The sequence below is a fragment of the Caretta caretta genome, chromosome 3 (genome assembly GCF_965140235.1).
Source record: "Caretta caretta isolate rCarCar2 chromosome 3, rCarCar1.hap1, whole genome shotgun sequence".
In the NCBI taxonomy this organism is placed as follows: domain Eukaryota; kingdom Metazoa; phylum Chordata; order Testudines; family Cheloniidae; genus Caretta; species Caretta caretta.
In genome coordinates this window covers 201,057,107-201,084,060 of record NC_134208.1, presented here as the reverse complement: position 1 = coordinate 201,084,060, position 26,954 = coordinate 201,057,107, and the positions used below count along the sequence as shown (strand labels likewise).

Here is a 26,954-nt window from a genome sequence, read left to right as displayed (position 1 = left end):
ACAGTATATGGAGTCAGTCTCACAAACTCCTGCTACTTGGCACAGAGCTTACTAACAGGAGTGCCGCCATGTACTTCAGTTTGAATATATGTGGCTTCAAGTGTTGCACTTAGTAATCTAAGTGTTGGCAGGTTGGGCCTTAGATGATAGCAGTCATCTTAACAGTTGAGAGTAGGACACTGTCAACTTGAACGGCACTTTTGTACCCACAGTTAGAGCCCTGCGCGGATACAATTTTATAACCACGGATACAGATATGTGCGGATATAAATCGGTATCCGCAGAACCGCAGCGCTCTCCTGGGAACTGCAGTGGTGAAAGGAGCAGAACGTGTGGGGCCACTGCTCCCAGGAGCCAGTGCCCTGCCGATGGTAGTTCCTCCATGCAGCTGTACTGCCCGCAACCCCGCCCCCAGCCCTGACCCCAGCCCTTCCACACAGCTGTCTGCGTCTCCTGTCTGGGAGCATGCGCGCTGCTTGAACACAAGAGCATGACCAGGGACAGCTGCTGGTAAGCCTGATGCCCGCCACAGTGGGTGGGGCTGCGGGCGGTACAGCCGTGCCAGAGGAGCTGTTGGTGTGGGGCACTGGCTCCTGGGAGCGGCAGCCCCACGTTCTGCTCCTTTCACCACTGCGGTTCCCAGGAGAGCCCTGCGGTTCCGCAGATACCGATTTATATCCGCGGTTATCCGCATCCGCGGATATAAATTTGTATCCACACAGGGCTCTACCCACAGTTGTTACAAGTAACCCCTCTGATTACTATGAATGTGAAAGAGATTAAAGAAAGAGACATTTTCTTCATTTTTTTTTTCAGTTTGGTGACTTTGTGTATCTGACAGCACTTTTGTATAGTCCGTTTCACAGCATGCCTGTTGATGCTCACCCATCCCCAGTCTATGCAAGAGGACATTTACGAGTAACAGGAGCAGCAAAGCTGACAGTGAAGAGGTATCAGGCAGAAGTGTAGATGGAGGAAGGGTGGACATGTTTAGTGCCACCCCACAAGATCATTTTAGATATCAGGAGGGAAACAGAAATCATTTGCATATTTATTAAGTGATTTAAATGAAGTATTGGGGCATTATTTAAAAGGTGCTCTGCCAGAAAACTGATTTAAAAATATAAAAAATATTCCATTATCAGTGTCATATTAAAGTATCAATACAAATATTTTAGACATTTAGTATATCGCTGCGTGCATGGTCTATGTGAAATAGTTGAGTAGTATAGAGACTGAGACAAGGAAAGGTTATAAGCACGTGTTCCACCTGAGTTCTCAATTTCCATTATTTCCAATTTGCTTGTGCCTGGATCCCTTTTGCTGTGAGCTTTCCAATACATTCTAGGTTGTAGCACAATTAGGGTGTTAACAACAGGAGAAATTCAGATGATAATCCGTTAACATGCATTGACTTGAGTATGGAAAATCACTTGAATTTCTTCTTTCCTGTTTATCCCTTTCTGCCTATTAAGAGATCCTATGCATGGTTCATCAAGACTGGCAAACTCATTGACTACAGCTGTAATAAACACTAACATGTTTGAGCAAGCAGGGCTCAAATTTCCCATTGTTATATTTTCTTAAATGCTTTAAAGCCTTTTTTCACAAAGGGGGGAAAAAGCATAAAGTCAATTAATTCAAGAAGTTCTGGAAAGCAAAATCTGATGGCATACAGTGTGTATCATCATGTATTATTATTAGTCGGTATTACAGTTCAAAGTTATGGTTACATTTTCAGTTGAAACACTCCCTTTAATTTAGTTTTCATCTTAATTGAATAAGATAGAATGCATATACTTTTAAAGCAGTTATTCAGGCAAGAAATTATCCAGTGGTGAGACTTTCCAAAGCACCTTGCTACAGCATAATCCCCAATTACTCCTGGAGCCTCAGCTGGCACTGCTGTGCATAATCACCATTTTTCATCTGTGTAAGGTAAGACTACCATGAATGATTCACTCAGGTGTGGGCAGATCTTGCTGAAGTTTTTCATGCCTCTATAACCATCTGTTGCCATACACTCTTGCTACCTTTGTCCTTCTGATCTTGGCTGTCCTGGATCTTTAGGTTTTTCTGATGCACTCTCCAACCACATACAGCTCATTGAGAAAAGGTTATGATCCAGGATCATGCTGGTCAATGGTGTTGAGTGATATCCTGAGCTAGGCTTAGGAACAGAAAAATGTAAGAAATGTTTTTCGTGGTCAACAGATTATGAGCTAGCAGCGTGGATTATTGGGACCCTAATTTTCCAGAAAATTTGCTTCAGAACATGTTTAGTATACTTCCAGGTAAAGGTAATATTAAGGACTCAGTTGTATTCTGCAGTGATGATGAACCACTTTGCATGAAATAATAAATACTTTCTGTGATACTTTCTGTGATACCCTCTTTTTTAAAGTAGGACTTCAAATCACTGTGAGAACTGAAAAAATTGAAGGGCATAATTTGCTAGAAATTTCTACTGCCAGCACAGCTGGCAGAGATCTGTCAAGAGAGGTCCAGGGAAAGGTTAAGGCTGTGAGAAACTGACTGGCCAACCCCAGGAAATGCAAAAATCATGCTTAAAAATATGTATTTGTTGTAAAGAATGAGACCTCCTTGCCCTAAAAATGTATCATCCAGGAAACTTTTAACTGCTGTGATTTCTTGAATACACACATAATAAAGCAGTTCTTTCAAAGTTTGGTAATCTGTAATGTCTGAAAACTATCCTTTTTGTGTTTTTAACATTAAAGCTGTTAAAATTTTAAACTTAGTAAATGTCTTAGATCAAAGGCTGGCTTGGCCTTTACAAGTTTTATGTATGAAGAGAAAGCTGCTAAAATAAGTTCACTTTTGGTCAATGGTAGTCTGCAGGAATATTATACAGCTATCAGAGGTCTTATCATAGGAGTAATAAATCATGTGCTAGTTCTGGTTAGTCTACATGTCAGAAGTCACATTTCTGTATATCAAGGATCAGACTAACTATGTATTTGTGTGTGTTTGTAATTGTACAGCACCCATTTCAGTTGTTTTTCTTGGCTCATAGTAACTGCAAGAAAATCATTTATTTTGTTTCCACCAAAAGAACAGAATCGGCAGAAAACTCCACTTGTCACTATCTGTGGCTCTGCTAAAGGAAACTTGTGCTCAAGTGAGCTGTGCAAAGTAAACTGCCCAGTAAGACTGACTCCTCAAGTAAGTTGCCTTCCCAGTAAGAAATCTGCATGTCGGTTATATGAGTTGAGTGCTAGCAGATTTTTGATGTTTACATCTCATGGGCTTTTGAATGGCATATGACACATCTCGCTGAATAGGACAAAGGTGTTGGGATGGGTTGATTGTTTTTTGTGTTTCTAGGGGAAGTCAAAAAAGAACTAGATAAATTCATGGAGGATAGGTCCATCAATGGCTATTAGCCAGGATGGGCAGGGATGGTGTCCCTAGCCTCTGATTGCAAAAGCTGGGAACAGGCGGTAGGGGATGGATCACTTGGCAATTACCTGTTCTGTTCATACCCTCTAGGGCACCTGGCATTGGCCACTGTCAGAAGAGAGGATACTGGGCTAGATGGACCTTTGGTCTGACCCAGTATGGCCGTTCTAAGATGGGCTGAAGTAAAAATAGTATGTAAAAGGATAATTTTTTTTTTTTGGTGTGTTGACCAGAAAGCACTTTACAGAGGAGGACAAAGATCAGTTTTTCCATTGAATACAGGAGCAAAGTGACTTGCCCAAGGTGACAGAGCAATTCAGTGTTAGAAGTGGGAGCAGAATCCAATCCAGTGCACTTTCCAGTGGACCCTGCATTCTGGCAAGTGCCTTTAAGCCTTTAACAGCTTGACACATTTATTTGATGGACCTCCAGCATTCTGGGTGAGGCCACTCAGAATCTGTGATTTTTCCCCAGGGAAAAGGCGAACACCTTGTTGGGACTTTTTTTTTTTTTCCCCTTTCCCCTTCTGTTAGGGAATTGCTTTTTGGGACTGATGGCTTTGTCCACCTCCTAATTTGGAAAATTCTGTAGAGGGGAGATTGACATGGACCTTCCTCCTTATGATCTAAGTCTCCCCTGACCTAGATGAGAGGTTGAGGAGGAAGAGATTCTGCCCCCATCCCCAGCAATGACAGGGAACCCTGGAATATCATCAGTCTATGTTTGGGAGGATCCTGCTCCTCATTTTAGGGGGAGGAGCCAATATGGCCTGTTCCATCTTCACAGGGAGAAAGGGGTGGATGTGGAAGAGCCTTGTTCACAGGATGGGGTGGAGACCAGTCCTCATTCATCTGTATGAGAATTCCCAGGCTTCATGGCATAAATAAAAGCTTTAGGCTGTGCCCCTGACCTGGTCCCACAGGGCTTCCTGTGGTACAGGACTAAAGCAGGGGCTCTGCCTGTGAGGCTAGGTGCGCAGCATAGCAGGGCTCCAGAGCGGTGGTCTGCAGGAGGAAAGAGCAGCTGCCAGCTTCCCTCTGAGGCTGCAGTGAGAGGAGAAGCACCCTTCCATGATGGAAAGAGAGAGCCATGCTAACCACACCTGCCATTGTGAAACACTGGCTGCCCGAGCAGAGGTGGCAGTGAACAGTGTCCACCTAAGCCACACTGACAAGCCAGCTGGGGGAAAGCCCCTGGCCACTGTTGCAGAGAGTTCTTGATACCTTGTCAGAAGTCCAGGGAGCTGTCGCCAGCTAGTGGAGTGGGCTGCAGCTTTACCTCACCCTTTACCATTGGGGCCCTAATGCTTAGAGTGGCTAACCAGCATCGAAGGCACCCAGCCAACACCAAGAGGGCTCAAACTGGGTGACAGGTGAGAAGCTGCATGATGCTACCTCTAAGGAGAAGTGGGCAGAGTTACCTGTAGTGGCAGGGAGCTGCTTCATGAGCAAATACTAGCTCTTGCCATGCACATGCTTCAGTAAGTACAAGAGCAAGTGCTGTTGGTATGCTATCTAATGAAGGAAGATACACATCACCCCACTGAAGGTGTTTGCAAGCTGCCATTGAGCCTGCTTATGCACTTTAGAGTTGCTAGACAATGGTATTGCTATAAGTTTACAACATCAAGTGCAATTTGCATACATTAACAGTGGGGAAATAATTGCTCACAGAAGAAAGTACCTTTCCCCACCCCTTGGAGACAAGAATATTAGAATTAAAGGTTATTTAATACATTGAATGGTTTTAGAAATGCCTGCCTCTATATAAGCTGGACAGTATTTTCCATATTAAGGGGCAGTGACTTTGCTGTATTCAGTGCAAGTGTAAACAAACCAGTTTATAGGTTAATCTGGTTGCAGCTACAGCTCCACTGATGCAGAGCAATGGAGAATAATTTAATTGTTTTATAAAGTTTGTATTTTTAATAGTTGTATTTTTAAAAACTAACTCAGGCAGTAGACTTGTTTCAATGCTGAGCTGAATAAGCATAAACATACTCCAGCAGCAGGAGGCTGCTCCTGACCAAAACTGTGTATTTGCCCAGCCCAATACACTGGCAAAGTAACTTCCACAAAAAAAAAAAAAAATAAATAAATGTGGGCTTTATTTTTGCCATGTGAAAAAAAGCTTCTGCATCCCTATTTATTTTTACAATAGAAGAGACCAGCTCCCCCCCTCCTGGCTGTATCATGTTCTGAATTCACCACTGTAAATTGTGTTGCTACCACTTAGTCACAATGAGCATGTAGTGCAAGGTTTCTCTATGGCAACCTCCCATAATTTGATTATCTGGTTATGAATAAGAAGCATCCTCTGCTCAGAGATGGTATTACAGATACATGAAGTCCAGTCTTTTATATTAGACTGAAAAATGGGCCCTTTGTTTAGCAAATGTCCCACCTAGACAGTATAAAACTTTCCCTCTTTAGTTACATGGTAGGTTTCATACAAGAATCTCAGTACAAAACACTTGACTGACACTCATTAAGTCTAGAAACTTTCATTATGTTTCATTTAGATTTTGCTCAGCCTAGATCTTAAAAAAGAACTTGTTACCTCTTGTGAAATAGTTTGAACCTGTAGACATGGCCATTAAATGGATGTTATTTGAGACAAGCAGAGGCAGAACCTAATGCAAAGTGCTAACCCAGTTTTTGGTTTAAAAAGGAGAAAGTGGGATTAAAACTGCTATTCTTAGTCACACTGGGAGTCTACTGGCCTACTCACAGGAGGCAAACATTTAATTGTAGTTGTTAAATTAGTAAAGGCAAGTTCCTGGCTTACCTTAGGTCCAAAATCTTCAGTGGCGCTGCTTTGCGGTAAGATGGCTAACCCCATTAAACATACAGATGTTAACTGAAAAAACCAATCCTAGCTGAAAGTACTTAGTTACTCAACTTCAGATTGCTGTGCAAGAGGGCTGCCAGTTCCCTTTAAGCAGTTTTAAAAAGAGCTCTGTTTGTGGAAGTGGATGTGGCCTAGACAAATGAATTGCACTAAATATTCTGGTTTTTTAGTGCTGCTGGGAACTCACCACAAGCTTTGCAGAGGTGGTGGCAGGCTGCTCCATAGCTCATCTTATTGACTTCCATTCGGTAAGTAGCAAATTGACAATTCTCTGGTGTTGCAATGAGTCAGTAATGTGACATGTGATTGTGAAGACTAGAGCACTTTCAAGTTGGTTATACAGTGACAAGCTAGAAAGTTTACTTTGTGAATGGAAAAAAGTTGTACTTTAAATGATCATCTAAGGCAGAAAGTTAAGTTTTGAGTGTTGCCAGTGTTTCTAGATATTTTTTGTTTCAATGAGATCCTACTAGAAATTCCTTGCGTAATACTAGAATTTTACAGTTTATATTGAGTTCTCTTTCAGATAAGAAATCCCTCCGATATTGTAAGATAATGAGCCTGGTCCTGCAGTGTCTGCACTTCACACTAGTGCAGTCTAGGTCTAACACTAGCAGAATGAGGGTTGCAGTGTCTTACACCTTTGCTCTGAGTGTGATTACACTAGGCCAGGGCAAATCAGGCTCAACATTACCACAAGGTTTCCATGGTAAATATCAGAAAAAATAGGTCCTCTCAGCTACCCCTCTAACCACTACACCAGCATAAAAATTCAAGTAACTCTATTGATTTTGGTAGAATTCATCCAGTTTTATGCCATCAGCAATGGAGCCAGTCAAACAAGAGTAATGCAAATAGGGCTGCTGCCTTTATGGACACTCACTGCACTAACTGCCCAACACCACATGTAAGCAAGTGTAATTCCTTATGGAGTACTTGTTACTTCAAAAACAGCTGTTGTGCTTTCTGGAAACGAAGGAGGAAGATTAGAATTTTTGTGGAGCTTTACCTGCCCAGGTTTGAATCTGGCTGAGCTGTTCCATGGCCCATGTGAAGTGAGCTTGTGGTGCAAGCCCAACTGCTTACATCACAACCCACCATTGCCGACACCTAAGAGAGCCCAAGGCTATGATGGGCATGCCTCTCTTCACCCCTTCAGGGAGTCTCACAACTGCAGTGCATGAAAGCTTACAACACAGTAGACTTAAGCAGCCTAGGCCTGATTTAAAGCCCACTGAAAATCAGTGGGAGTCTTTCTATAGATTTCAGTAGTGTTTGGATCAGGCCCTTGAGTACATAGCTCATCTATCCTTTCTCTCACTAGCTTATCACTGGCCATCACTATTGACTAATAAACCTTTGGGGTGACAAAGCTAGCTGGAAGTGCCTCACTGAAGCTTAATAACCGCCACGCTGTTTCATGTTTTCATACAAAAAGTTTAATAAATATTACTTTTTAAGATTTATTGCCAGGAACAAAAACACATCAAAGATGCATTTTCATGTTCATATAACACTAATATCACAAGGTATCTTCATGATCTCACTGGTTAACCAATGAGACTACTAGGTTTATAAGCCTTTTTGATCTTAACATTGTAATAGCACTTCGATTTCCTCACTTGTTAAGGCGGGCAGTGTAATCTATGGCAAATCTACACAGTGATCTTACTGGACATTCTACTGTTCAAGTATTCAACAACTAGCTTATTAGAATACTCCCTAAATGCAGTAGATTACAAAAAAAATCAAATCTACAAGTGGTTCAGTATTACAATATTCATGGTGAAAAAAATCAGAATTTACAAAATGAGATTGCTGTGCTTCCAACTTCACACGCTATTTTGATATTTTAATTAATTACATGCAACCACTCACATTTCATCTACATAAGAGTTATAGCTCATTTTTGTTCCCTTAAACTGCTTTGTAGCAGATTATCTGCCTGTCACTCTTTTTCAAGTCTAAAGCAGCAAAAAAAAAAAAAATTAAAAAAAATATTGTTCTAATCTAAACTGCCTCAGTCAGTACTTACAAATAGTCTTAAAGTGATACTATGGAAGGTGTTTGAAACATTTGACATTGTACAAAAAACAAAACCGTATCAAGGCATGAAAGCCTGTCCTATTGTTAAAAATAAACTATTTTTAGAACACCTTAATTTTGGCATATAGGCAACATGTAACAAGAAAATAAATTCAAAATAAAGAAGCCACAAGCTTACAATGCTATCAAAAACCTTCAACTCTAAACATACATATAAATAAAAAGGAATGATATTTAAGGCTCTTGATTATTAAGTTAATAAATCAAATATACACAGTGATTAATAAAAAAGAATTATTTACATATCTATACAAACTTCTACTTTTAACACATTTTCCTCTTTAAATTCTTCATTTACCAGCAACTGCTGACATCAAGTCCCCTCCCACCCCAACAAAAATACAATAAAAAAATAAATAAACTTATTTTTTGATAGTTGCTGTGGTTCTGAGCTGCAAAGGCACTTTCAAATACAGAACTAGTTGTACGTCACCATAAAACCAATATACAAAAAACTCAGATTCAATAAATAAATAAAATGTATTTTCTATAAATGTATAAATCAGGACACATCTGGCAAAAAGAAAGTTGACACTAAAGAGGACCTAATAAGGCTATGCAATACCTTATGAAACATTTCCATGATGTATCAGCTACAGCTGAATTTACATTAGGGCACTTTTGACTAGTTTTGCATAGATGTGAAATGCAGCACTTGGTATTCCAGCCAACCACAGCAACTATCATTGCCAGTGTAAGCCAGCTTGTCAAAACTTAAATTAACACAGGGATTCTAAGTAAATAATAGCCTTAGACTCAAATATTACACAACAGTTTAAGAACTACAAGCTCTGAGTGCCTTATAATGATATTGAAAGGCCCTGCATGGCAGCACCCGCTGTCTGCTATACAATGTACTCCATCCTATTTAAACTTTGTGCACTTTCCAAGTCTCTGTTGTCTTGTTTGTTTGTCCAGTTCGGGTGTTTTGTCGGAGTGCTATTGGGGGGCTTTTCATCTCTGTCTACCAGCGTATACGCTGGCTGTTTGGCAAAGCGGCTCTTGGGCTGGTGCTTGTCCATGTCGTCTTCCTCCACCTCTGAGTTGTGTGTCCTTATTTTGGCGATTTTGGAGTTCTTGTTTTCATAGTCTTTGATGGGGACCGTGTTCGCGCCGTGTTTCTCAATGGGGTTCTTGATCTGATTCAGCTGCTCCCGCACGTTGTTTGTGGTGTTGTCATCGGATGCCGTATGAGTGTGGCTGCTCTGCTTTCTGCGTTTCCGAATGCACCAGAAGAAGGCAGTTACCAGGCAACAGATCCAAGCTACTGTTAAAACAGAGCTCAATAATGGCACCAAGAAATCTGGAAGACAGACGTGAGACCAATTAACCTCACCTGTAAAATGTTTCAGTTGAGACTCTCCCCCACAAAAATACCCTCTATACATAAGCCTTCTTTACAGAAAGAGGATGGCTGGAGACAATCTCTTCTTAAACAACAAACTAAGTTCTTAGTGAGTGCTAAATTCACTTGAGTGCTGCTGACAAATAGCCCAGATCACAGTGGTAATGCAAGCTTCCCTGCACTGCCCTGCCAAAGACCCTAGCCTGGATGGAACATCTCTTGGCCTGAGGGTAATTTGCTCCATACTCATTGAAATCCTTGGTCTCTCTGCTTAAGGCTGTCAACAAGAATGCCAAATTTCTGAAGGGTTTGTCATGGAGCAGGACTGTCCACTAGGATCTTGACTGAGACTATCCAATTCATTCCATGTGGGGACAGTAACAGCCATCACATAGCAATACTTGTCACTATCAAAAGCCAGCAAATGGCACCTGGGTATTTTTTCTTTCCTTCTCCATGGTGCAGGCCATTTGGGAAAAGAGGGTAAAAAGGTGACAAGGGGATGACTTTAATGGCACTATTTTAGAGGAAAAGTCAAATCTCTTTTAGGACAGTTTGGCAGAAACTTCAAGGCCAAGATTCAAGATTAGAAAGTTAAATAGTTTGAAACATTTGGCCCACTAAAACCAGTGCAAGTTGTATTGTAAGATGAAGCTGCCTCTTTACAAGAGATGAATTTTTGGAGTCTCAATTTAAAACTTACCTGTTTTATTTTTAACTGGTCGCCGCTGTACCCGGACTTCTGCAACAGCAGCAATTAGTGTGTTGTTTCCATCACGCTTACTAACAAGGTCAACAATTTTATCTGTGATTTCTTTGACAGGGTTTTCATCCTTTCCTATATCTTCAGCACTCTAAGACAAAAGGAGTCTAGTTAATATTGGATACCAAAACTATATCATCCATAACCAACCATCGCAAGCAAGCCTCTGCAATCAGTTGAGAGTTTTCCAGAAGGCAAAAGAAAAAGATTCAAAACAAGCTCATCTAGAGGCAGAGATCAATCAGGAAATAGAAGACATGAAGGGATGACTTCTAATTCTAACTGTTTTGCTACCTTAAACTATCAGAATTGCTATCAGATGTTAAACTTTCAGGCACATTATGTTACATCTAAAAGTAGGATACCCCTACCACTCTCGGAAGAAACTGCACTTGAAGCCATGGGAAGTGCTGATAAAGCCTAGAATTATGGTTTTTATTAAATCCATGTGTTACACATATCCACAACCTGTTTTTTTGTTTGGTTGTTTTTTTATTTTTTATTTATTTAATTTATTTTTTTAAAGAGGGTATCAGAAGTATACTTACAATAGCAACATGGATTTCATTGTGTGCTAGGTGTGAAGGCTCACAGGTAATGTAGATAGAATATTCAACAGAAACATTCTTCAAAATATTCAGATTCCTCAAGTCACTGCAAATGTGCTCAGTGGTAAGACCCTGAAAATACAAAAAACACCAAAAAACCAAACACACAAGTGAGAATTTGGACTGGAGGGGCTTCAAGTAGCATCTTCTGAAAAAGCACCGTATCCAAAAAGCAGGAATTAGTAGATACCTAGATATGGCAGAGCTGAAAATCTGTGTATTGGTGACAGGGCAGGGATCAGGATCAATACTGCAGATTTCCATTGAAAGAAGTTAGAAGCTCTCCACAACATTTGACTTGCACAAATGAAATCATTTGTTTTGTGCAATACCACATGGCAGCTTGCTTTCAGTAGTCTGAACAACATTTATATTACTATGTTACTTACTGAGACCATCAGCTCTTTGTTGAAGGTAAAAGTGATGTTGGCACAATTGTCCTGATAGTAAGAGTCCGAATTACATTTGGTCTTTATCGGTTGTTGATTTGAAGGCCAGCATACACCCACTCCAGAACAGGGATGTGTAAAGCAGTGGTCATCCTTAATAGGGACACAGGTGTGGCCAGCTGGGCACTCATGACCTTTGGCAGATATCAAGCAAGGTCTAGGACCACACCAAACCTAAAAAAGAATGAATTTTTATAGCACCGCTGTTTGCGATATAGCTGAAAACAATGCAACCCAGATACAGTAAAAAGCGTACCTTAGAGCATGCGACCTTTCCATTCCAACACTGACAGCTATTGCAGTCATCATCCCATTTAGCGCCATCAGGCATCACTCGCCCACTGTTAATACAAGGCCTTCCTGTAACTGAGAACAGAGATCAAATACAGTTAAGTGTTTTTAAAAACCCAAGAACTTGTCCTGTTGGATTTCTAATCCCTGTGCCCAACTAGTATTTATGAACTTTCACATTCTTAAACATGCTCCTCCTACTAAAAGTTGCTAATATGCAAGTAAACTGGATCTGATACTGTTGCTAGTCACATGCTGCCTGGAATACCTTCTTGGCATCTTGAGCCACTGCGACCAGGTGGGCAGATGCAACGATACCCATTAATTTCATCCACACATGTAGCTCCAAAGGCACAGGGTGATGACTGGCATTCGTTGATATCTGTGGTGGAGGAGAAGTTATATATAGTTATAAACAGTATTCTACATAAACAGGTGTGTGAGAGAGACACAATCAGCTGTATTGAACGTCTTTGTTTTTCCACAGTTCCCAGGGAGCTAGATTCTGATCTCCATTACCCCAGTTCAGTTCTGAAATAACTCCTAAAGTCACTGGCATTACACTATTCTAATGAAGATCAGAACCTGGCACTGCATGGCTATTTTAAGCTCTTAAAGGGCAAGGACACATTCTTTGTTACATAAACAAACCTGCTCACTTTTTCCTCTGACACAGTGCAGGTTAGCCCACATACTAAATACTTTGGCTGATGACCACTTTAAACCCCTTCCAGTTTTATTATTGCTATGAATAAGTCCATTTCCATGGCTATGTTATTAAGATAGGTCAGTGTCCTCTTACCTGTAATTATTAAATTACAGGGTACTTATATCACCTCAGGGTCTGTAAGTGGATTATTAATTTACAAGTATTTTAATGAGCATGCTTCCTCCTCAAACAGAAAACTCTGCAGCATAAACACGTTCTAACTGGGAAGATTACACTGAAGGACAGTCTAACCCCTCTGCTGAACCAAGACACATCCTTGGAAGTATTAGGCATATACTTAACCCAAATGGTTTTCAAGGGAATTTTCTCCTGCCCCTCTCCCCAATCTAGAGATCACAAAGAGAGTCCTGCGCAGATACAAAATTTGTATCAGCATCCAAGCCGCAAAAATGGTCCACAGATATCTGTGGATTTGCAGGGCTCTAATCATAAATGCCAGATATGGACAAGTGTTGCAGCTGAACTGATTTGCAGAGCAGAGTTAAAACTTTTGATTGTGCAGCACATTTTAAATAAGCATTTGTCAGATCAGCAAGAATCATAAAACACTTACTTATCCTGCAGTCTGGACCGGCAAAGCCTGGAGCACATTCACAGCGGTACCAGTTGTCTCCATCAACACAAGTTCCACTGTTGTAACTAAAAAAGGGTCAGACAGGAGAGCTCAGTTCACCAATATGCAAATCACTAGGAGTAATACAAAAAAACAGTTTAACGCAAAAGACGTGAGAGACACCCAGCTCACATAACTTACCAAGGATGAGGACTGCAATCATTTGTATCTGCAAAGAGAAAATGACAGACATGAATATAAAAGCCATGGGCTAGTACAGCACTGCCGTCAGTGAAGATGTGCTGAATTTCCACAGTTCCTGAGCTACATATAGTTAGTTTAACTTTTAAAAAAAATATGCTGAAATTCTATGCTAAATTGATTCCAGGCTCCCACCACAAAATTTGTTAGCTACGCTGGGGAACACATGTACACAGGAAGAAATCCTTGTAAAGAATCTAACAGGAAGAAATGAGTGGAAGCAGACAGGGCTGCTGGTAGAAAAAGAATGTAGGAGAAAACAAGCCGACATCTGTCTCCACTTAGCTCATTTGCAACTTTCTCATGCCCAGGTCAAGGCTCTATCATAGAATGTCATTAAAAACAAAGATTCAGGTGATGCTAAAGCCTACATCAAACAGTTCTCCCTTCTGGTTTCCATCTCAAATCTCAGAGGGCAACAGGATGAGCTAATGTTCTCATCAGGCAACACTTTGGAAGAGCTCAAGCAGAGAGACTTACTCTGAGTGCAAGTAGGTCCTTCCCAGCCCTCTTTGCAGACACAAGTAAAAGAATCTCCACTGACGACACAGGTACCGCCATTATGACAGGGATTTGGCAAGCAGCTGCTGTTTCTCGCTGCAACAGAAACAAGAGTTGATAAGGATTTGAAAGCCATCAACTTAAGTGCAGAGGGAGGGAGGGCTTAGCCCCAGATTGAGAGCGTCATCTGCTCCCTGGAGGTTACAAAGCACACTTACCTATATTACAAGTGGCTCCTTCCCATCCGCCAGGGCACATGCACTTGAAAGTGTCCCCCTCATCGTAGCACGTTCCTCCATTATTGCATGTAGCCTCATCGCACTGGCTATCACCTAGGAAGACCAAACCAGCCTTAGTTCCAGTGCTCTCGCAATGCAGGACAGCAAGTGGATGAAGACTTGTTAGATGCTAAGACTTACGGGAGTGGCAAGTTTTTCCTTTCCATCCATTTTTACATTCACAGAAGAAGTCGTTGACCAAATCTCTGCATGTCCCTCCATTGTGGCAAGGGTTTTTACTGCAGTCATTAATATCTGAAAGTATTGAGAGAGAAAATGAGCAAGAAGTGCACAGCATCTTTGGAGACACTTCATGCTTGACAGCGGCATGTTCTAGCCCTGGATTTGGCCCCAAATCTCTGTTGGGGATTATCTGCTTGCAGCTCTTAATCTGCGATCACTGATTTATTATGCTTATTCTGTATTGTGTCCCCACAGCTCATTTTGTTTCATGTCAGTAAACCTTTCTCTAGTCCCCCAGCATAAAAGCCACCAGGAACGAGGCCTAATTACACCGTTTGGGTGTCAGTCAAAGGCTAGCAGTTCTTTGCAGGCTCTCCCCCGTCTGCTGCCAAGACATGCAAAATGCAAGCGCCACATGCAGATAACGAACACAATTTTGCTACTCTAGCAAGTACATTAATGCTTTCTGCTGGAGACTGTCTACAGGGTTAGACCACCAGAGCCAACTTCTAGTTCCCACTCTGCTGCTAACTTGGGCAAGCCCTTTGTGACTCAGCCCTACCCTCATCCCCAATTGTACTTACCTACCTAGCAAGTGTGTAATGAAGCTCTAACTCCCCAAGCATTAACGGCCCCAGCCCAAAACTCAAAAGATTTCCATTGACTTTAGGGGGCTTTGAATCATGCCTCAAGACTACAGGTGGTCACTGCACATTATAAAGACTGTATATTCAAAGTTTCTCCTCCCCAACGCTGCTTCAGGATCTCTAGTCTTCATGGGAGTCGAGGGTTTAACTTACTTGTTTCACAATAAATTCCTTCCCATCCATCACTACAAATACATTTGTAGGAGTTGATGCCATCAATGCAAGTACCACCATTTTTACATGGATTGCTTTCACAGTCATTGATATCTGTGAACAGATTGAAGAAACTAGCTAAATACAATTACTGGAGACTGTATAATTAAGCTTTGCCAGAAGGAACACCCCCCCACACACACACACTTTCTAGAAACACCATTTGCGGATAAGGATTACAAGAAATAGCTGAAACAGACTAAAACTGAAAAGCCAGCACGAGTTGCCCCAGTAATATTTTTCTAAAAGATACACACACTTTAACAGAGCTTTTAAAGGCAGCCCATAAACTCTGAGGTGAAATCCGGTATTAAACACTTCAGACCTTGTAAGCCTACATTTCAAGGCTAGAGGGTTTGTTGTAACACTTCCCCATAGGCCTAGGGAATTCCTGACTGCCTCACCCAAGAGCAATATGCAAAGTTCCAGAGTTTGCTGTGGCAGAGCAAACCCTTTAGTGGTCTCACAGGCTGGGATTTGCGAAAGGCAGATTCAGGATCAGAGAACAAAAACATTGTTAGTTCTTACTTTCATGGCAGTAGGTGCCAGTGAAGCCTTTGTTGCATTCGCAGGTGAATTTTCCACCTGCTTGGCTCTTGCACTTCCCATGGGGACCGCAGACATTTGAAGAAATATAACGAACTCCTTCGGGTGTGCTGTTAGAAGCCACAGCCACTGTACAGCTATCAATTACTGCAGAAAAACAGAACGGGAAGTGATCTAGTCACATCTATCAAGTTACCAAGCAAGCTGGCTTCTCATCTCCTCCAAGTTACTACCCATGTTTTACTTCCAGAGCCTAACTGAACTTCACAGCAGGTTTTAAAGAATGTATCTTACATCCAAGCATTGACCCTGTGCCAAATTCAGCTCTGGTGTACAAGAAACACAGCTTCATTGAGTTCAGTGGAGCTACAAACATTTATTCCAAGGCTGAATTTGGCCTGCTGAGCCTTATTTTGGGAGAAGAGTTGAAAATGTTTTTGGGCACACATGCACGTGCACAACAGCCCCCCCCCGCGTGTGTACGTAACACATACCTTCACAAGGAGTAGTGCGACAGTGATCTTTCAGGTGGGAGCAGTTCTTTCCCTCGTAATCTTCAGGACAGTTACAGAAGTAATCTGTGTTCAGATTGAAGCACTGGGCTCCGTTCTGACAAGGGTTGGGCTCACAATAATCTATGTCCAACTGTAAACGACGGGGAAGGGGGGCAGGGAGAAAGTGAGCAAAACAAAGATTTGATTATCACTCTGGTCAGAGCTACAAGCAGCAGACCCTGTGGAATCTGACCCTTTTATCTGCTCCCACTATTAACAGTGCATAATACAGAGTACAGTTATACATGCAGTGATTTCAACAGACAGCACTCGGATACTTAACAGCCACTGAAGGTTAACAGTGAGCATGCAACAAAACTTGACACGCGAACACTTGCAATCTGTTTAACTAAAAATCTTCAGCAGCCATGAATTTTTCACAAGCATTTCCTTGGCAGGCAGCTATACAACTACAGTATGGTTCACTGGATACAAGGTATTCAGTGTGTGCAGACCTAGAAAGGGCTGATAGGAACTCCCGTAATCTGGGGCTTGCATTTCAGCCAGGCTCACCTGACAGAGGTTTCCTGAGAAACCAGCAGGACACAGACACTGGAATCCATTGATTTCATCCTGACAGTGACCCCCATTCAAGCAAGGGTTGCTGGCACATTCATTGATGTCTTTCTCACAGTGATCTCCTGCGTAGCCAGGCGGACAGATACATCGATAACCATTAACCAAGTCCTGCAAAGGAATATTCAAGTTTAAAAAATTTTTTAAAAAGGCCTAAACTATATCACCCCTAACATGCCACCACTGTCTCAAAAACCTTAGTGCAAATTAAACATGGCAAGAGCATGTTTCTCAGGATGACACATTAAGCCAAAATTTAAAACAAAAGACACATTTACTGTGCATGTATTATAATACTGTGTCTGTTTATTGCAAAGATTGTCACTGGTGGTGAAGATGTGTCGTTTATTACACAGTTCTACAGTCCCCCTGCCCTGCTCCCCTAAAAAGGACACCTCTCCTCTGCCCCCCCGGCTCCCCCACTATAAGGAGCCGAATCCTCAACTAGTGTAATACGACCTAGCTCCCGTGACTTCTGTGGAGACATGCTGATTTACATCTGTTGTGAATTTGCCCCATGTATTTTTCCTACATCTTTGGTATTCAGACTCAACTGCTTTGGTTTCAACATTTAATAACCATCTAAAATATGATCAACTCACCCGGCAGGATCCTCCATTCTGACATTGTCCAAGACAGTCATTAATATCTGCAATAAAATTAGGACACATTTAGAGGCAACTCACATTTACTCTAGACACTACTAGTTCAAGCGTCTCGAAAACTCTGGCTACATAAACCTTTTGTCAAATTTCCTGCATGCCTTCCTTGTGATAAGGTTATTATAATGGGTGGGGATCTTCAGCAATTCTTCTAGTACAGTTTGTGAAACTTCACACCATTGTTTTAGTCACCTTATCAGAACATAGCCACATTAAAAGACTAATGAGTTTGATAAAACTGTATTTTCATTCCAGACAAGCTACTCCCTTTCTGAAAAGATCACTGGCTATAAGGGCTGCTTGCTTGAAGTTGAAAGTGGTGCTCAATTCAGTGGACTGTATAGTAACTTTCAGCTTTTAGCAGATCAAGGAGCTGGACACAGAATGCCCCCAGATGCTTACTTATATCACAATTCTGGCCAGACCAGCCAGCAATGCAGTCACAATAGTAGCTGCCAATCAGGTTCCTGCAGGAGTTGGCATTGACACAAGGTTTGCCTTCACATTCATTCGCATCTGAAAGACAATTTGAACAGCAAAATGTTGAGCTACAGATACAGTGGGGAGGGGAAGGGGGGGAGGAAATCTACATCTTGTTTTCATAGCAATAATCAGGAATTCATTCAAAGTTAAAAAGAGCCTCTAACCACCAGAGTGGAATAAAAGGCAATCAAACATTAGTCTCTGAAGTACCTTTTGATTTCTCTCTAATTACAGCATACTGGCTACACTAATTAATTGCTAGTTACCCAGCCACTCATTAAGAAAAAACTTAAAAAAAAAGAAAAAAACAAAAGACAATGGAGACTCAATCAAGCATTTCGGAGGAGCACTGCAGCTTGGTCACTGGGATTAGTATGTTGCATAAAGAATGCAGACAGCTCATTCTTCATGAGATCACCCACATTTTGGAACCCAGCTGTGAACTCCTTGGTCTGGAGGAGTTGACATGGCTGAAGAGATACAGCAACTTTCCCACAAGGCCAAAGGGAGGAGAAGGAGTGGGGCAGAAACTCTCTAAAAAAAACAAACCCTGGTTCATCTGCAGTTTAAATACCTACATAAGGCTTTGTTCGCTTAGTTGTGATAATTAGGCGTTTTCTGCAATAACTAGTGTGTATCGATAGTAAAATGAACCAAGGAAGCCATTCTGAGTTTAGTTTAGGCCTCAGTTCTGCAAACATCTCTACACAAGCTGAACTTTAAGCACCTGAATAAGCCCGTTGACTTCAATGGAGGGACCTGGGCTTATAGTCAAACGTGCTTAAGTGTTTGCAGGATCAGAGCTGCTAGTTGCATAGTTTCTCTAGTAGCAGTTTTGTCGAAAAGCGTGAAATACAGCAAGTCAATATTTACCTAGCTGGCACGTTTTCCCACTCCACTGAGGTGGGCAAATACACTTGAACCCATCAACGAGATCCTGGCAGGTGCCTCCATGACCACAGGGATTTGGAGAACAATCATCGATATCTGCAAATGAAGGGCAGGAATGGGAGGGAGAAACTTAGATTTGTTACAAGATACCAAAGCTCTGGCACCCCACTGATAGAATTAGTCTGCAGCAGCCACCACTATGATCTGTCCATGAGGGAGAAGAGTAGGCTTTCCTTGAGCTTTCTGGCCTTATTCTCATTTAGATGAAGATGCTTTTAATTTACATCGGAGCAGCATGAAGGGGCGTAGTGTAAATGAAAGCTAGGCCTGCTCTCTTGAATTTATCGTAGGCTCTAGAAGCAAAGTTTTGGCAAGCTGTTAAAACAGGAGTTAGTGGTCTTGAGAGACAAAGCATTGAGTTTAAGACACAGTTTGTTCTAATTATTTTCCTGAGTGTATTAATAGCCCCACTAATAGCAGTACATCATCAGAAGAAATGACTTAAAACCAATGCAAAAATTGCAAGAGGTATTCGCAAGCTTCCTGGAAGCACAAGTTTGCTTCCTGGACAAATGCAGTGGTTACAAGTAAGTTTTGTAATATTTAGGAAGAAATAGCCTCTTACTACAATATGTGGTTTCGTTTTTTTTTTTTAAATTCCTAAAGAATCACTTACTAAGAGTGCACGTTGGTCCAGCCCAGCCAGGCATGCACACACACTCAAATCCGGTAGAGGTTTCTAAGCAGCTTCCTCCATTGTGACAAGGATCAGAAAGGCAGGCGTGTTCCGCTGCACCAAACACACAACCACATCAGTTTTGGGACAGCCCAAGGGTACTACCAGTAACCACACTACCACTCCCTCTGCAGATTTCCACGCCTGGACCACCACACAAGACACCACTATCTTATTCTCATTAGCACCCTTTGGTTTTACACAGTATCAAGCAGGCAGGAAATCATCTTTCATGCTAAGCTGACCTGATCAGCATACCGTGACTTATATCTGCTTGGGTTAGAGCCAATTTAGCTCTCCTACCAACTCCAGCACTCCTTAACAAGAGAGCTACAGAAGTCATCAAAAGTTAGACGGAGTCTGATTAAGGAGATACTAGTCATTCACCATGGAACAACTGTGAGCTCCTCAGATATCCTTTGCCAACATTAGTAACAGTATTAAAAATGCCAGCTTCCCAGACAAGGTGTGCAAAATAGCCACGAAATGCTAGATTGCAATTCGCAGCTGTGCCAAAGCACTTACCGATTTCACAGTTCTGTCCTGAGTAGCCCTCTGGGCAGGAACACTGATATTTGTCAGGCCCAGTGTTGCTGCAGGTACCACCATTCAAACAAGGCGGGTGAGTCCCACAGTAGTTAAGATCTGTAAGAAGAGGAGCACCAGAATACACGGCTTGAACAACGAGGGGTTTGTGCTGTTACGTTCTATAAAGTATCTACACACAAAAGCGGGCCAGGACAGAGGAAAGATAAGTGTGTATGCTAACAACCAATGCATGGCAGAAACAAAAAGGACAAAAAAACCCACCACGTTTCTGGATGCTTTCTCTCAAAACTAAGTCCAACAGCATTAAAATTCAAGTTTTACACTTGGCTATCTACAAGATTAGCATACCTTTATCACAGAGCTGACCACCCCAGTTGGTTTCACAGAGGCATTGCCATGGTTCAATGCAAGTGCCATGGACACATCCTGGGTGCGGAATGCACTTATCACAGTACTGGCCTTGCCATCCGTACTGACACCTTAATAAAAACAGAACAGGGAAACAAAACTTGGAATTACTTCCAGAGAGTACAAGGGACTGCAGAACTCCAAGGTTTTAAGATAGATGGGGGGGGGGGAGGTGGAGGGGCGGGGGGGGAGGGGAGGAGGAAACCATTCAAGGTTTGTTTCATGGTTTCTTGTAAACAAACATTTTAACCGTTTTGCCAAGGTCTCTAAAGCCGGCCTGCTCACAAAAGAATAACTGTTCTGAGAGAAGCAGCATGGGGCCATTCATCACAATAATACTCTATTCTGAGGCTCATACAAACGAGGCAAAGAGGGTGGGTGCGTGCAACAAATCAATCTCTGGACTTTGACAGAATGGATTATACATTTAAAAAAAGTCAGGGGAAACAATGGTTATCTGGAGAGCCTCATGAATGCAAGGTTCCAGGCATTCGAGCCACACGGTGTGTGCAGGAAGACAAACAAACCAAGCCATAAACACCAACTCAGAGCCCATTGCAAGGCAAGTCATAAAGCACTAAGCAAGTCATCTCAATCTTAGAGGAAGTTACCTTTAGTTTCTGCTAGATTCTGGTAAAGCCTTTATATAAAGTTATATAACGTGCATGATAATGGAATTTTTAAAAAGGCTCCCATAATTTGGTGTTTGGTCAAAAAACCCTCCCTTTCCCTGTACTTCAGAGCTAGTGTTTACACTTGGTGGGGGGAGAATATCTAGTCACTTCGCATTCAGGTCTAAACTAGTTTTATCTACTGTCTAGAGTATGGATTTTAAAATATAAGCATTACTAATCTTCAAACTACAGAGATTCGTTTGATTTTAAAAAGGGTAGGAAGAAGAAATATTTACTGTGCAAAAGTAAGACATTTTCTTCAATGTGAGTGCACTTCAGACTTTCAACAGTTCTATTTTTCACAGGAATTAAACCCCTCAATTCCCAATATATTTTAAGTGTGAAGTCAAGGGTCTAACTAAAGTAATGTATTTCATTAATGGGGCCTGCGGTAAGTGATCAGCAGCAATTATTCACTAAGCCATCACTAAATTATGAAAATAAACCTTGTGAGGCCATCAGGTAGGCTTTCAGTTTTCAAAAAAGCTGTTCTCTGACCAGTAAATCCATCTCATGGGAAAAGCTAGAGGGCTCTATGTGATGGCTCATCACCCACAGCTAGTGGTAAGTTTAACTCCCCTTTCTAAAAATCCTCCTAATTAATTTTTCCATAGCTATTTCAACAGCAGCCTGTTCAAAGCCCTTGTGAAACACGATGTTCCTGTGTCCAACTTGCAGAAGTTTCTTTGTGAGCAAAGGACACCAAAAAATGGAAATGGGGGGGGGGAGAGACAGTCTTTCCCCAACAACTCATGGAAAAGTCTTTCCATTTACAGAAAGTGAGAAGGATGCAAAAAGACCAAATTTAGGATCTGAACCTGCAAAATTCCATTGAATCCAGTGCTACTGCTCATATGCATGCAACTTTATTTCCAAGTATGTCCAAGAGAACACCTTAGTTTTATAAACATTTGCATCCCTTACACACTTCCACTCCCTGCTAGGAAATTGAGGCAAATCATTGAAAATCTTTACTCTTACTTTAGTTAAACAAAAGCTACAGCAACAAACTTTTTAAAGAGGCTAGAGATCTGACTTCCATTTTGAAGGACAGGCCCAAAGCCAACAAAGCAGAGCAACAGGAATCTTCTATTAATTCCAAGACAGAAATCCATTAAGTTATTTTCATTTAATAACAGGCATGGAGCAGTTTCTCATGAGAAATGTGAAGTGCCTTTGCTTGTATAATGATTCATGAGTAAGTTTGGTTTTGTTGGCAGCTCTGTGTTGAAAAGATTGACTCTCAAAGGGGGAAAAGATATTTTAAGTATGTTTGCAAGTCATCTGTTACACCAGCCCCCAGAGAAGCCTCTGCTGGGACATTTTTAAGTTCGGTTGCATTTACAACACAGCCTATATGACTCATCAAAACTTCAGAGGAAAAAAAAAATCAAATCTTATTTCTGTGTTCACTTGAAAAGATACGAGGCTCCCTTGGCAAGCAGAAGTTATCTGAGAGCGCCGGAAGGACAGCATTGTTTTAAGACTGTGCAAATGAAGTGTGGGAACGTTGCACCTTAAGTAAATAAGGGCACAAGTGCATGTCTGGGCAGTGGGCAGGAGGTGAGACTTAAAGAGAAAGACCCTTAAAAACAAGAAATCTGGAAACAATGGCGCTTCTGGTGAGGAGACAGCAACCCTCACACAGCCTGCTTATTCTAATGACAGCAGCACAAATCCTTGGTGTACATCAGCTGAGGCGGCCTCAAGCATCTGGCCCACTTCTAAAGGACCAATACTTCTGATCAGATCCACTCCAACAGGCGCCTCAATTAAAAATCTTGGTTTGGTGTTTTGGAGCTGGACCAGCTGACACCAATGCTGTTAAACATCAGACCCACTGGAGTCATGTCTTTTGCCTCACTCTAGCGCCCCCCCAAAGCCAGACAAGGGAAAAGCAACAGTGTCAGGTAGCATTGTTTTGTTTCCTACATGCAGTTTCTGAACTTTCCTTTAGGAAGGGATGAAAACTGCTCAGTTCCTTTTAACATCTTCTGTCTTTTGCCAATCTTCCTCATTCTTAGCCGTGGCCATAGAGGATGTATGTAACATGCTGTCACTGGACCAAATGACTTCATACATAAGACCACAGCTCCTTATTCCCTGCTAGATGGGCACCATCAGTGGTTAAACAAAATTTCTAAGCACAGTTCGTCTCTAAGTAGTGTCAATGTTAAAATATCGAATACTCTGCATTGATCAGGGAATAAACCTCCCCTATTGTAAATACCAATACAAAAAATAATTCAAAACATTCCAAAAATTTAATTGTTAAATGGTTCAGTTAGGTCTAAGCTCTGCTTTTCATTTTCTCCTGCCCAGACCGGAATCAACTTCAAAGCACAGCAACAAAATTCTGCATTCATCAGTGTCTGCTGACAAGATTCCATCCCCGCTATTAACCTCTCAGCACTCAGAGCCTGGCTCAGAAAAGCCAAAGAACCAAGAGATTTTACTAATCCCATTCTAAAGAATGCTTGACTTCTGCCTATTGATGGGAAAAGCTGGGCAGGGGGTGGGAGAGTAAGGAAGAAAAGCAATGCTGTATTTAGAACTGCTGGCAGAAAAGCCCACAGTCAGCAGTCCATTTTAAAAGACAAGTTGCACCAATTTATACAATTAGTTACTGCTCATTAGGAAGCATTCACCATAATTTGTTTTTGTCCCATTCAATTCATAAATGCTGCCATTTAAGTTTTTTCCCTTTAAGTCTCAGATGCATTTATAGCTTATCCAGTGCAACTGGCATGAAAAAGATGCCCTTGCCTGAAATAGCTGGACAGCTCGATTTTTCCCCTTGTCCAGCATTCACAGCATGAGTTGTTACAAATTTGTTAGCAAAATCATTTTGTTTACCTGCACTCTCCTGGAATCTTGCAAGAACCATGCTTGGGACTACAACCCTGACGGCAAATAGCTGGGGGGGGAAAAAAAGCAAGCATCAATAAGTATGCTGTCCATTTCCCACATCCTCACACTCGTGGGAATGTTTTAATCTCTCACTAGCACTGTAATCCTACCAAAGCCAAGGTTTAACAGGTCTCTTATATCAACTCTACTGGAAAGAGTTGTAGGGTGTCCCTTACGACAGCAAATTCATCCAGGCAGCTAACTAAATAGGGATCCCACATGATGCTGTTTTAAGAACCTGTGTCAACCCAAGAGAAGCCATTGTGCCTAATAAACTTGCACACCATAATGTTCTACAAGAATTTCTCTTTCTGCATCTGAAAGTGAGAGAAGCCCTTCCCTCACCTTACAAAAAATGCAGTGCTAGTTGGCCTGGTAATAGCTAGATGTTTTTCCCCAGACCTGTGTGCACACACCATTTCAATGAGTCTAGACTGAAACTTCACATATATTTTATAAACACATTTTGGTGACAATCCATTCTTCCAGTTCAGGGTTCTGCATTTCTGCTGCTAAAGTTCACGCTGTTAAGGGATTGAGAACACGCTCCCCAACGTCCACTCATGTAGGAGACCGCCTGGAACTCTGCGGCTGAAAGGCTTATTGTTTGCCCATTGAGCTTCACGACACATCTCATCTTCCTGCTCGCTTTGAAGCACCACAGAAGACGTTCTGCCCCACGAGGGAAATCCTGGCCCCATTAAAGTCAGTGGCAAAAACCCCCACTGGCTTCAAATGAGGCCAGATTTCACTCCCAGGCTATGATGTGGGTAATCAATGTTACTCAATTGAAGAGAACACCTGCTAATATTCCAGTGCTTCTTGAATTGATATGGGGCTCAAAAGAGATGCTGGGTAAAGTTTAAACAAGTCATTAGGCACTTTTGAAAATTGTGCCCATTAAATAGAAAGCCCCATAGAATAAAATCCATTATCTATATAATCGATACACGGGCAGCAGTGGTATACTGCCCAGCCAGTCTACCTTAACCCTGAACTGGATAGAACAGTCCTTGCCCAATCAATCCTTGGCCTCTCTGCCAAGGCTACCAACAAAGGCACCAGTGAGGGGTTACGATGGGGTGGATGGTTATCCTCTAGGAATCGGGCTGACATGAGCAGGCAACAGAATAGCAACCTCAAGGTTAAGTGCTCCATGTCCACTGAACTATCCAAAATTATTATCTGTACATCCTTCAAAATTAGTTACAAACCTTTGCTGCATTCTGGCCCCATCCAGCCTTCCAGACAAGTCTTGTTGCCGTTCTGATCACAGGTATGATGGCCGAAGAAGTCGTCTCTTGGTCGACAAAACTTGTTGCAGCCAAAGCCATAGTAATGCTCATCACAAGTCACGCGGATCTGGTACTCAAAATGGGCAATGCCTGCATTTTGTTTCAAAGTCTGCCACTGACGGCTCGGATTGATCATGCCGGAATGGGATGCCTTTTCGATAATGCTATCAGGGTCTAGAAGTCAGAAGTAAAGGGGAGGTTAATGCTTTGTTGGTCATCTGAACTGGATGGAAGTCCATCTCACAAACAGGATTTTGAGAGACTGCTGTATGCTGCCTTTATTTAACTGTGTGTCCAAAACGAAGAAAAAGTTGCCCCAAAGCCTATATGCCATAAACAGAAATGCACATACTGTGTGTACTGGATCAGAAACCAGACTGAAATCAGTGAGAACAGTTAGACCAATGCTGACCACCCCTTTTGAACAGCTCATCCTTATGACTCCCAATAAGAATCAAAAAATTAGCAAATAGAGGAGGGAAAAAACAAAACTGCGTTTACTCCTACCTTTTACAGGGATAGGAATCTAAGCTTGGTGCATCATGCATTTTGCTCCACTTGGTCAATTAGTATTGTATTTGTCTGTATTCAGCATTTGTGAAAACCTCCAGCCATATTATAGTCTAATAAGGTAACCTTTCAAATTGGACAGACACATGCAAAAGGCTTGCAGGCTTCTGGAAGCCAGGTATAAAGAGTTTTCTAGAGGAGAAATCTAGTGACATTTGGCATAAGTGATCTCACTCGGTTTTGGCCAGGAAATACTGTGAAAATTAGCTCTTTAGATGTTAGCAGACACGAGCCTAACAGAGATCTGTGCAAACTCAAATTGCTTTATACATGTAGTATAGATTTCCCCTTCTCTCCTTAAAGAGCACTTCTCAAAGAGTTTAAACTTTGTACTTGACATTTAGTTCCAGCAAAATTTTCTGGCTTTTAGAAACCTACAACTGTCTAAATTACAGCCTGAAATAATAATATTTCACATGAGCATGGAACATTGTATATGTCTGTGGTATTTCACTTTGTAGTCCAGGTCTTGTGACTTAAAATGATCTGACACTGCCTTACGACCTGCTGCTAGCAGCACCTGCCTGCAGAGTGAAAGTTTATCATAAAATAGCCAAAATACCCTTGCAAACCCAGTGCGAAAACAAAAATAAAGTACCAGGCCAGACTTCTGTATATGGGAGCATAATCCACAGTCAGAAATATTCTAGATAGAAGGGCCCTTTGCCAGTAATGTGTTAGAATGCTCTATCTGAAGGACTACCACATTTAAGAATTAAAATGAATCAAAACATTTACTTGTTCTTTCAACACTTACAGTTTGGGACTTTACATAAGGCAGACTTGAAGTTGAATAAAACTTTTGCAAAGCTGATGAAGACACATGGGCTATTTTCTTTCTAAATTTCTTTAAATGTGTTCATGAGAGCCCATTTTTAGCTTTCAGAAGGAACTTCCAA

At 41.6% G+C, this 26,954-nt stretch overlaps 1 protein-coding gene and 1 long non-coding RNA gene across 4 annotated transcripts in view; one reads left to right on the top strand and one right to left on the bottom strand.

Annotated features, from left to right (window-relative positions):
- The first annotated feature begins 321 nt into the window (after positions 1-321).
- LOC125633390 (uncharacterized) lies at positions 322-11,046 on the top strand. 2 transcript variants are annotated; one of them, XR_012667877.1, is made up of 3 exons: positions 322-3,186; positions 3,514-6,521; positions 10,548-11,046. It is a non-coding gene; the product is annotated as an uncharacterized LOC125633390 (long non-coding RNA). The 2 variants fall into 2 exon arrangements; XR_007355585.2 differs by having other exon boundaries at positions 322-3,614; positions 6,444-6,521.
- The window catches only part of JAG1 (jagged canonical Notch ligand 1), a 35,840-nt gene continuing 16,575 nt past the window's right edge, over positions 7,690-26,954 (bottom strand). Inside the window, exons 4-26 of one of the 2 annotated variants that reach the window (XM_048842595.2) lie at positions 25,405-25,659; positions 24,137-24,197; positions 20,547-20,677; positions 20,175-20,294; positions 19,590-19,703; positions 18,896-19,009; positions 17,942-18,055; positions 17,480-17,526; positions 16,815-16,988; positions 16,242-16,392; positions 15,730-15,894; positions 15,142-15,255; positions 14,300-14,413; positions 14,099-14,212; positions 13,860-13,976; positions 13,320-13,347; positions 13,119-13,204; positions 12,104-12,217; positions 11,801-11,910; positions 11,485-11,718; positions 11,036-11,167; positions 10,428-10,578; positions 7,690-9,682 (exon numbers count right to left, since the gene is read on the bottom strand). In XM_048842595.2, coding sequence (XP_048698552.1) covers positions 9,225-9,682; positions 10,428-10,578; positions 11,036-11,167; positions 11,485-11,718; positions 11,801-11,910; positions 12,104-12,217; positions 13,119-13,204; positions 13,320-13,347; positions 13,860-13,976; positions 14,099-14,212; positions 14,300-14,413; positions 15,142-15,255; positions 15,730-15,894; positions 16,242-16,392; positions 16,815-16,988; positions 17,480-17,526; positions 17,942-18,055; positions 18,896-19,009; positions 19,590-19,703; positions 20,175-20,294; positions 20,547-20,677; positions 24,137-24,197; positions 25,405-25,659 — 3,218 coding nt within the window. In that variant the 3' untranslated portion in view covers positions 7,690-9,224. The remainder of the gene's footprint in view (positions 9,683-10,427; positions 10,579-11,035; positions 11,168-11,484; positions 11,719-11,800; positions 11,911-12,103; positions 12,218-13,118; positions 13,205-13,319; positions 13,348-13,859; positions 13,977-14,098; positions 14,213-14,299; positions 14,414-15,141; positions 15,256-15,729; positions 15,895-16,241; positions 16,393-16,814; positions 16,989-17,479; positions 17,527-17,941; positions 18,056-18,895; positions 19,010-19,589; positions 19,704-20,174; positions 20,295-20,546; positions 20,678-24,136; positions 24,198-25,404; positions 25,660-26,954) is intronic. The other variant, XM_075127241.1, reaches the window with a different exon arrangement.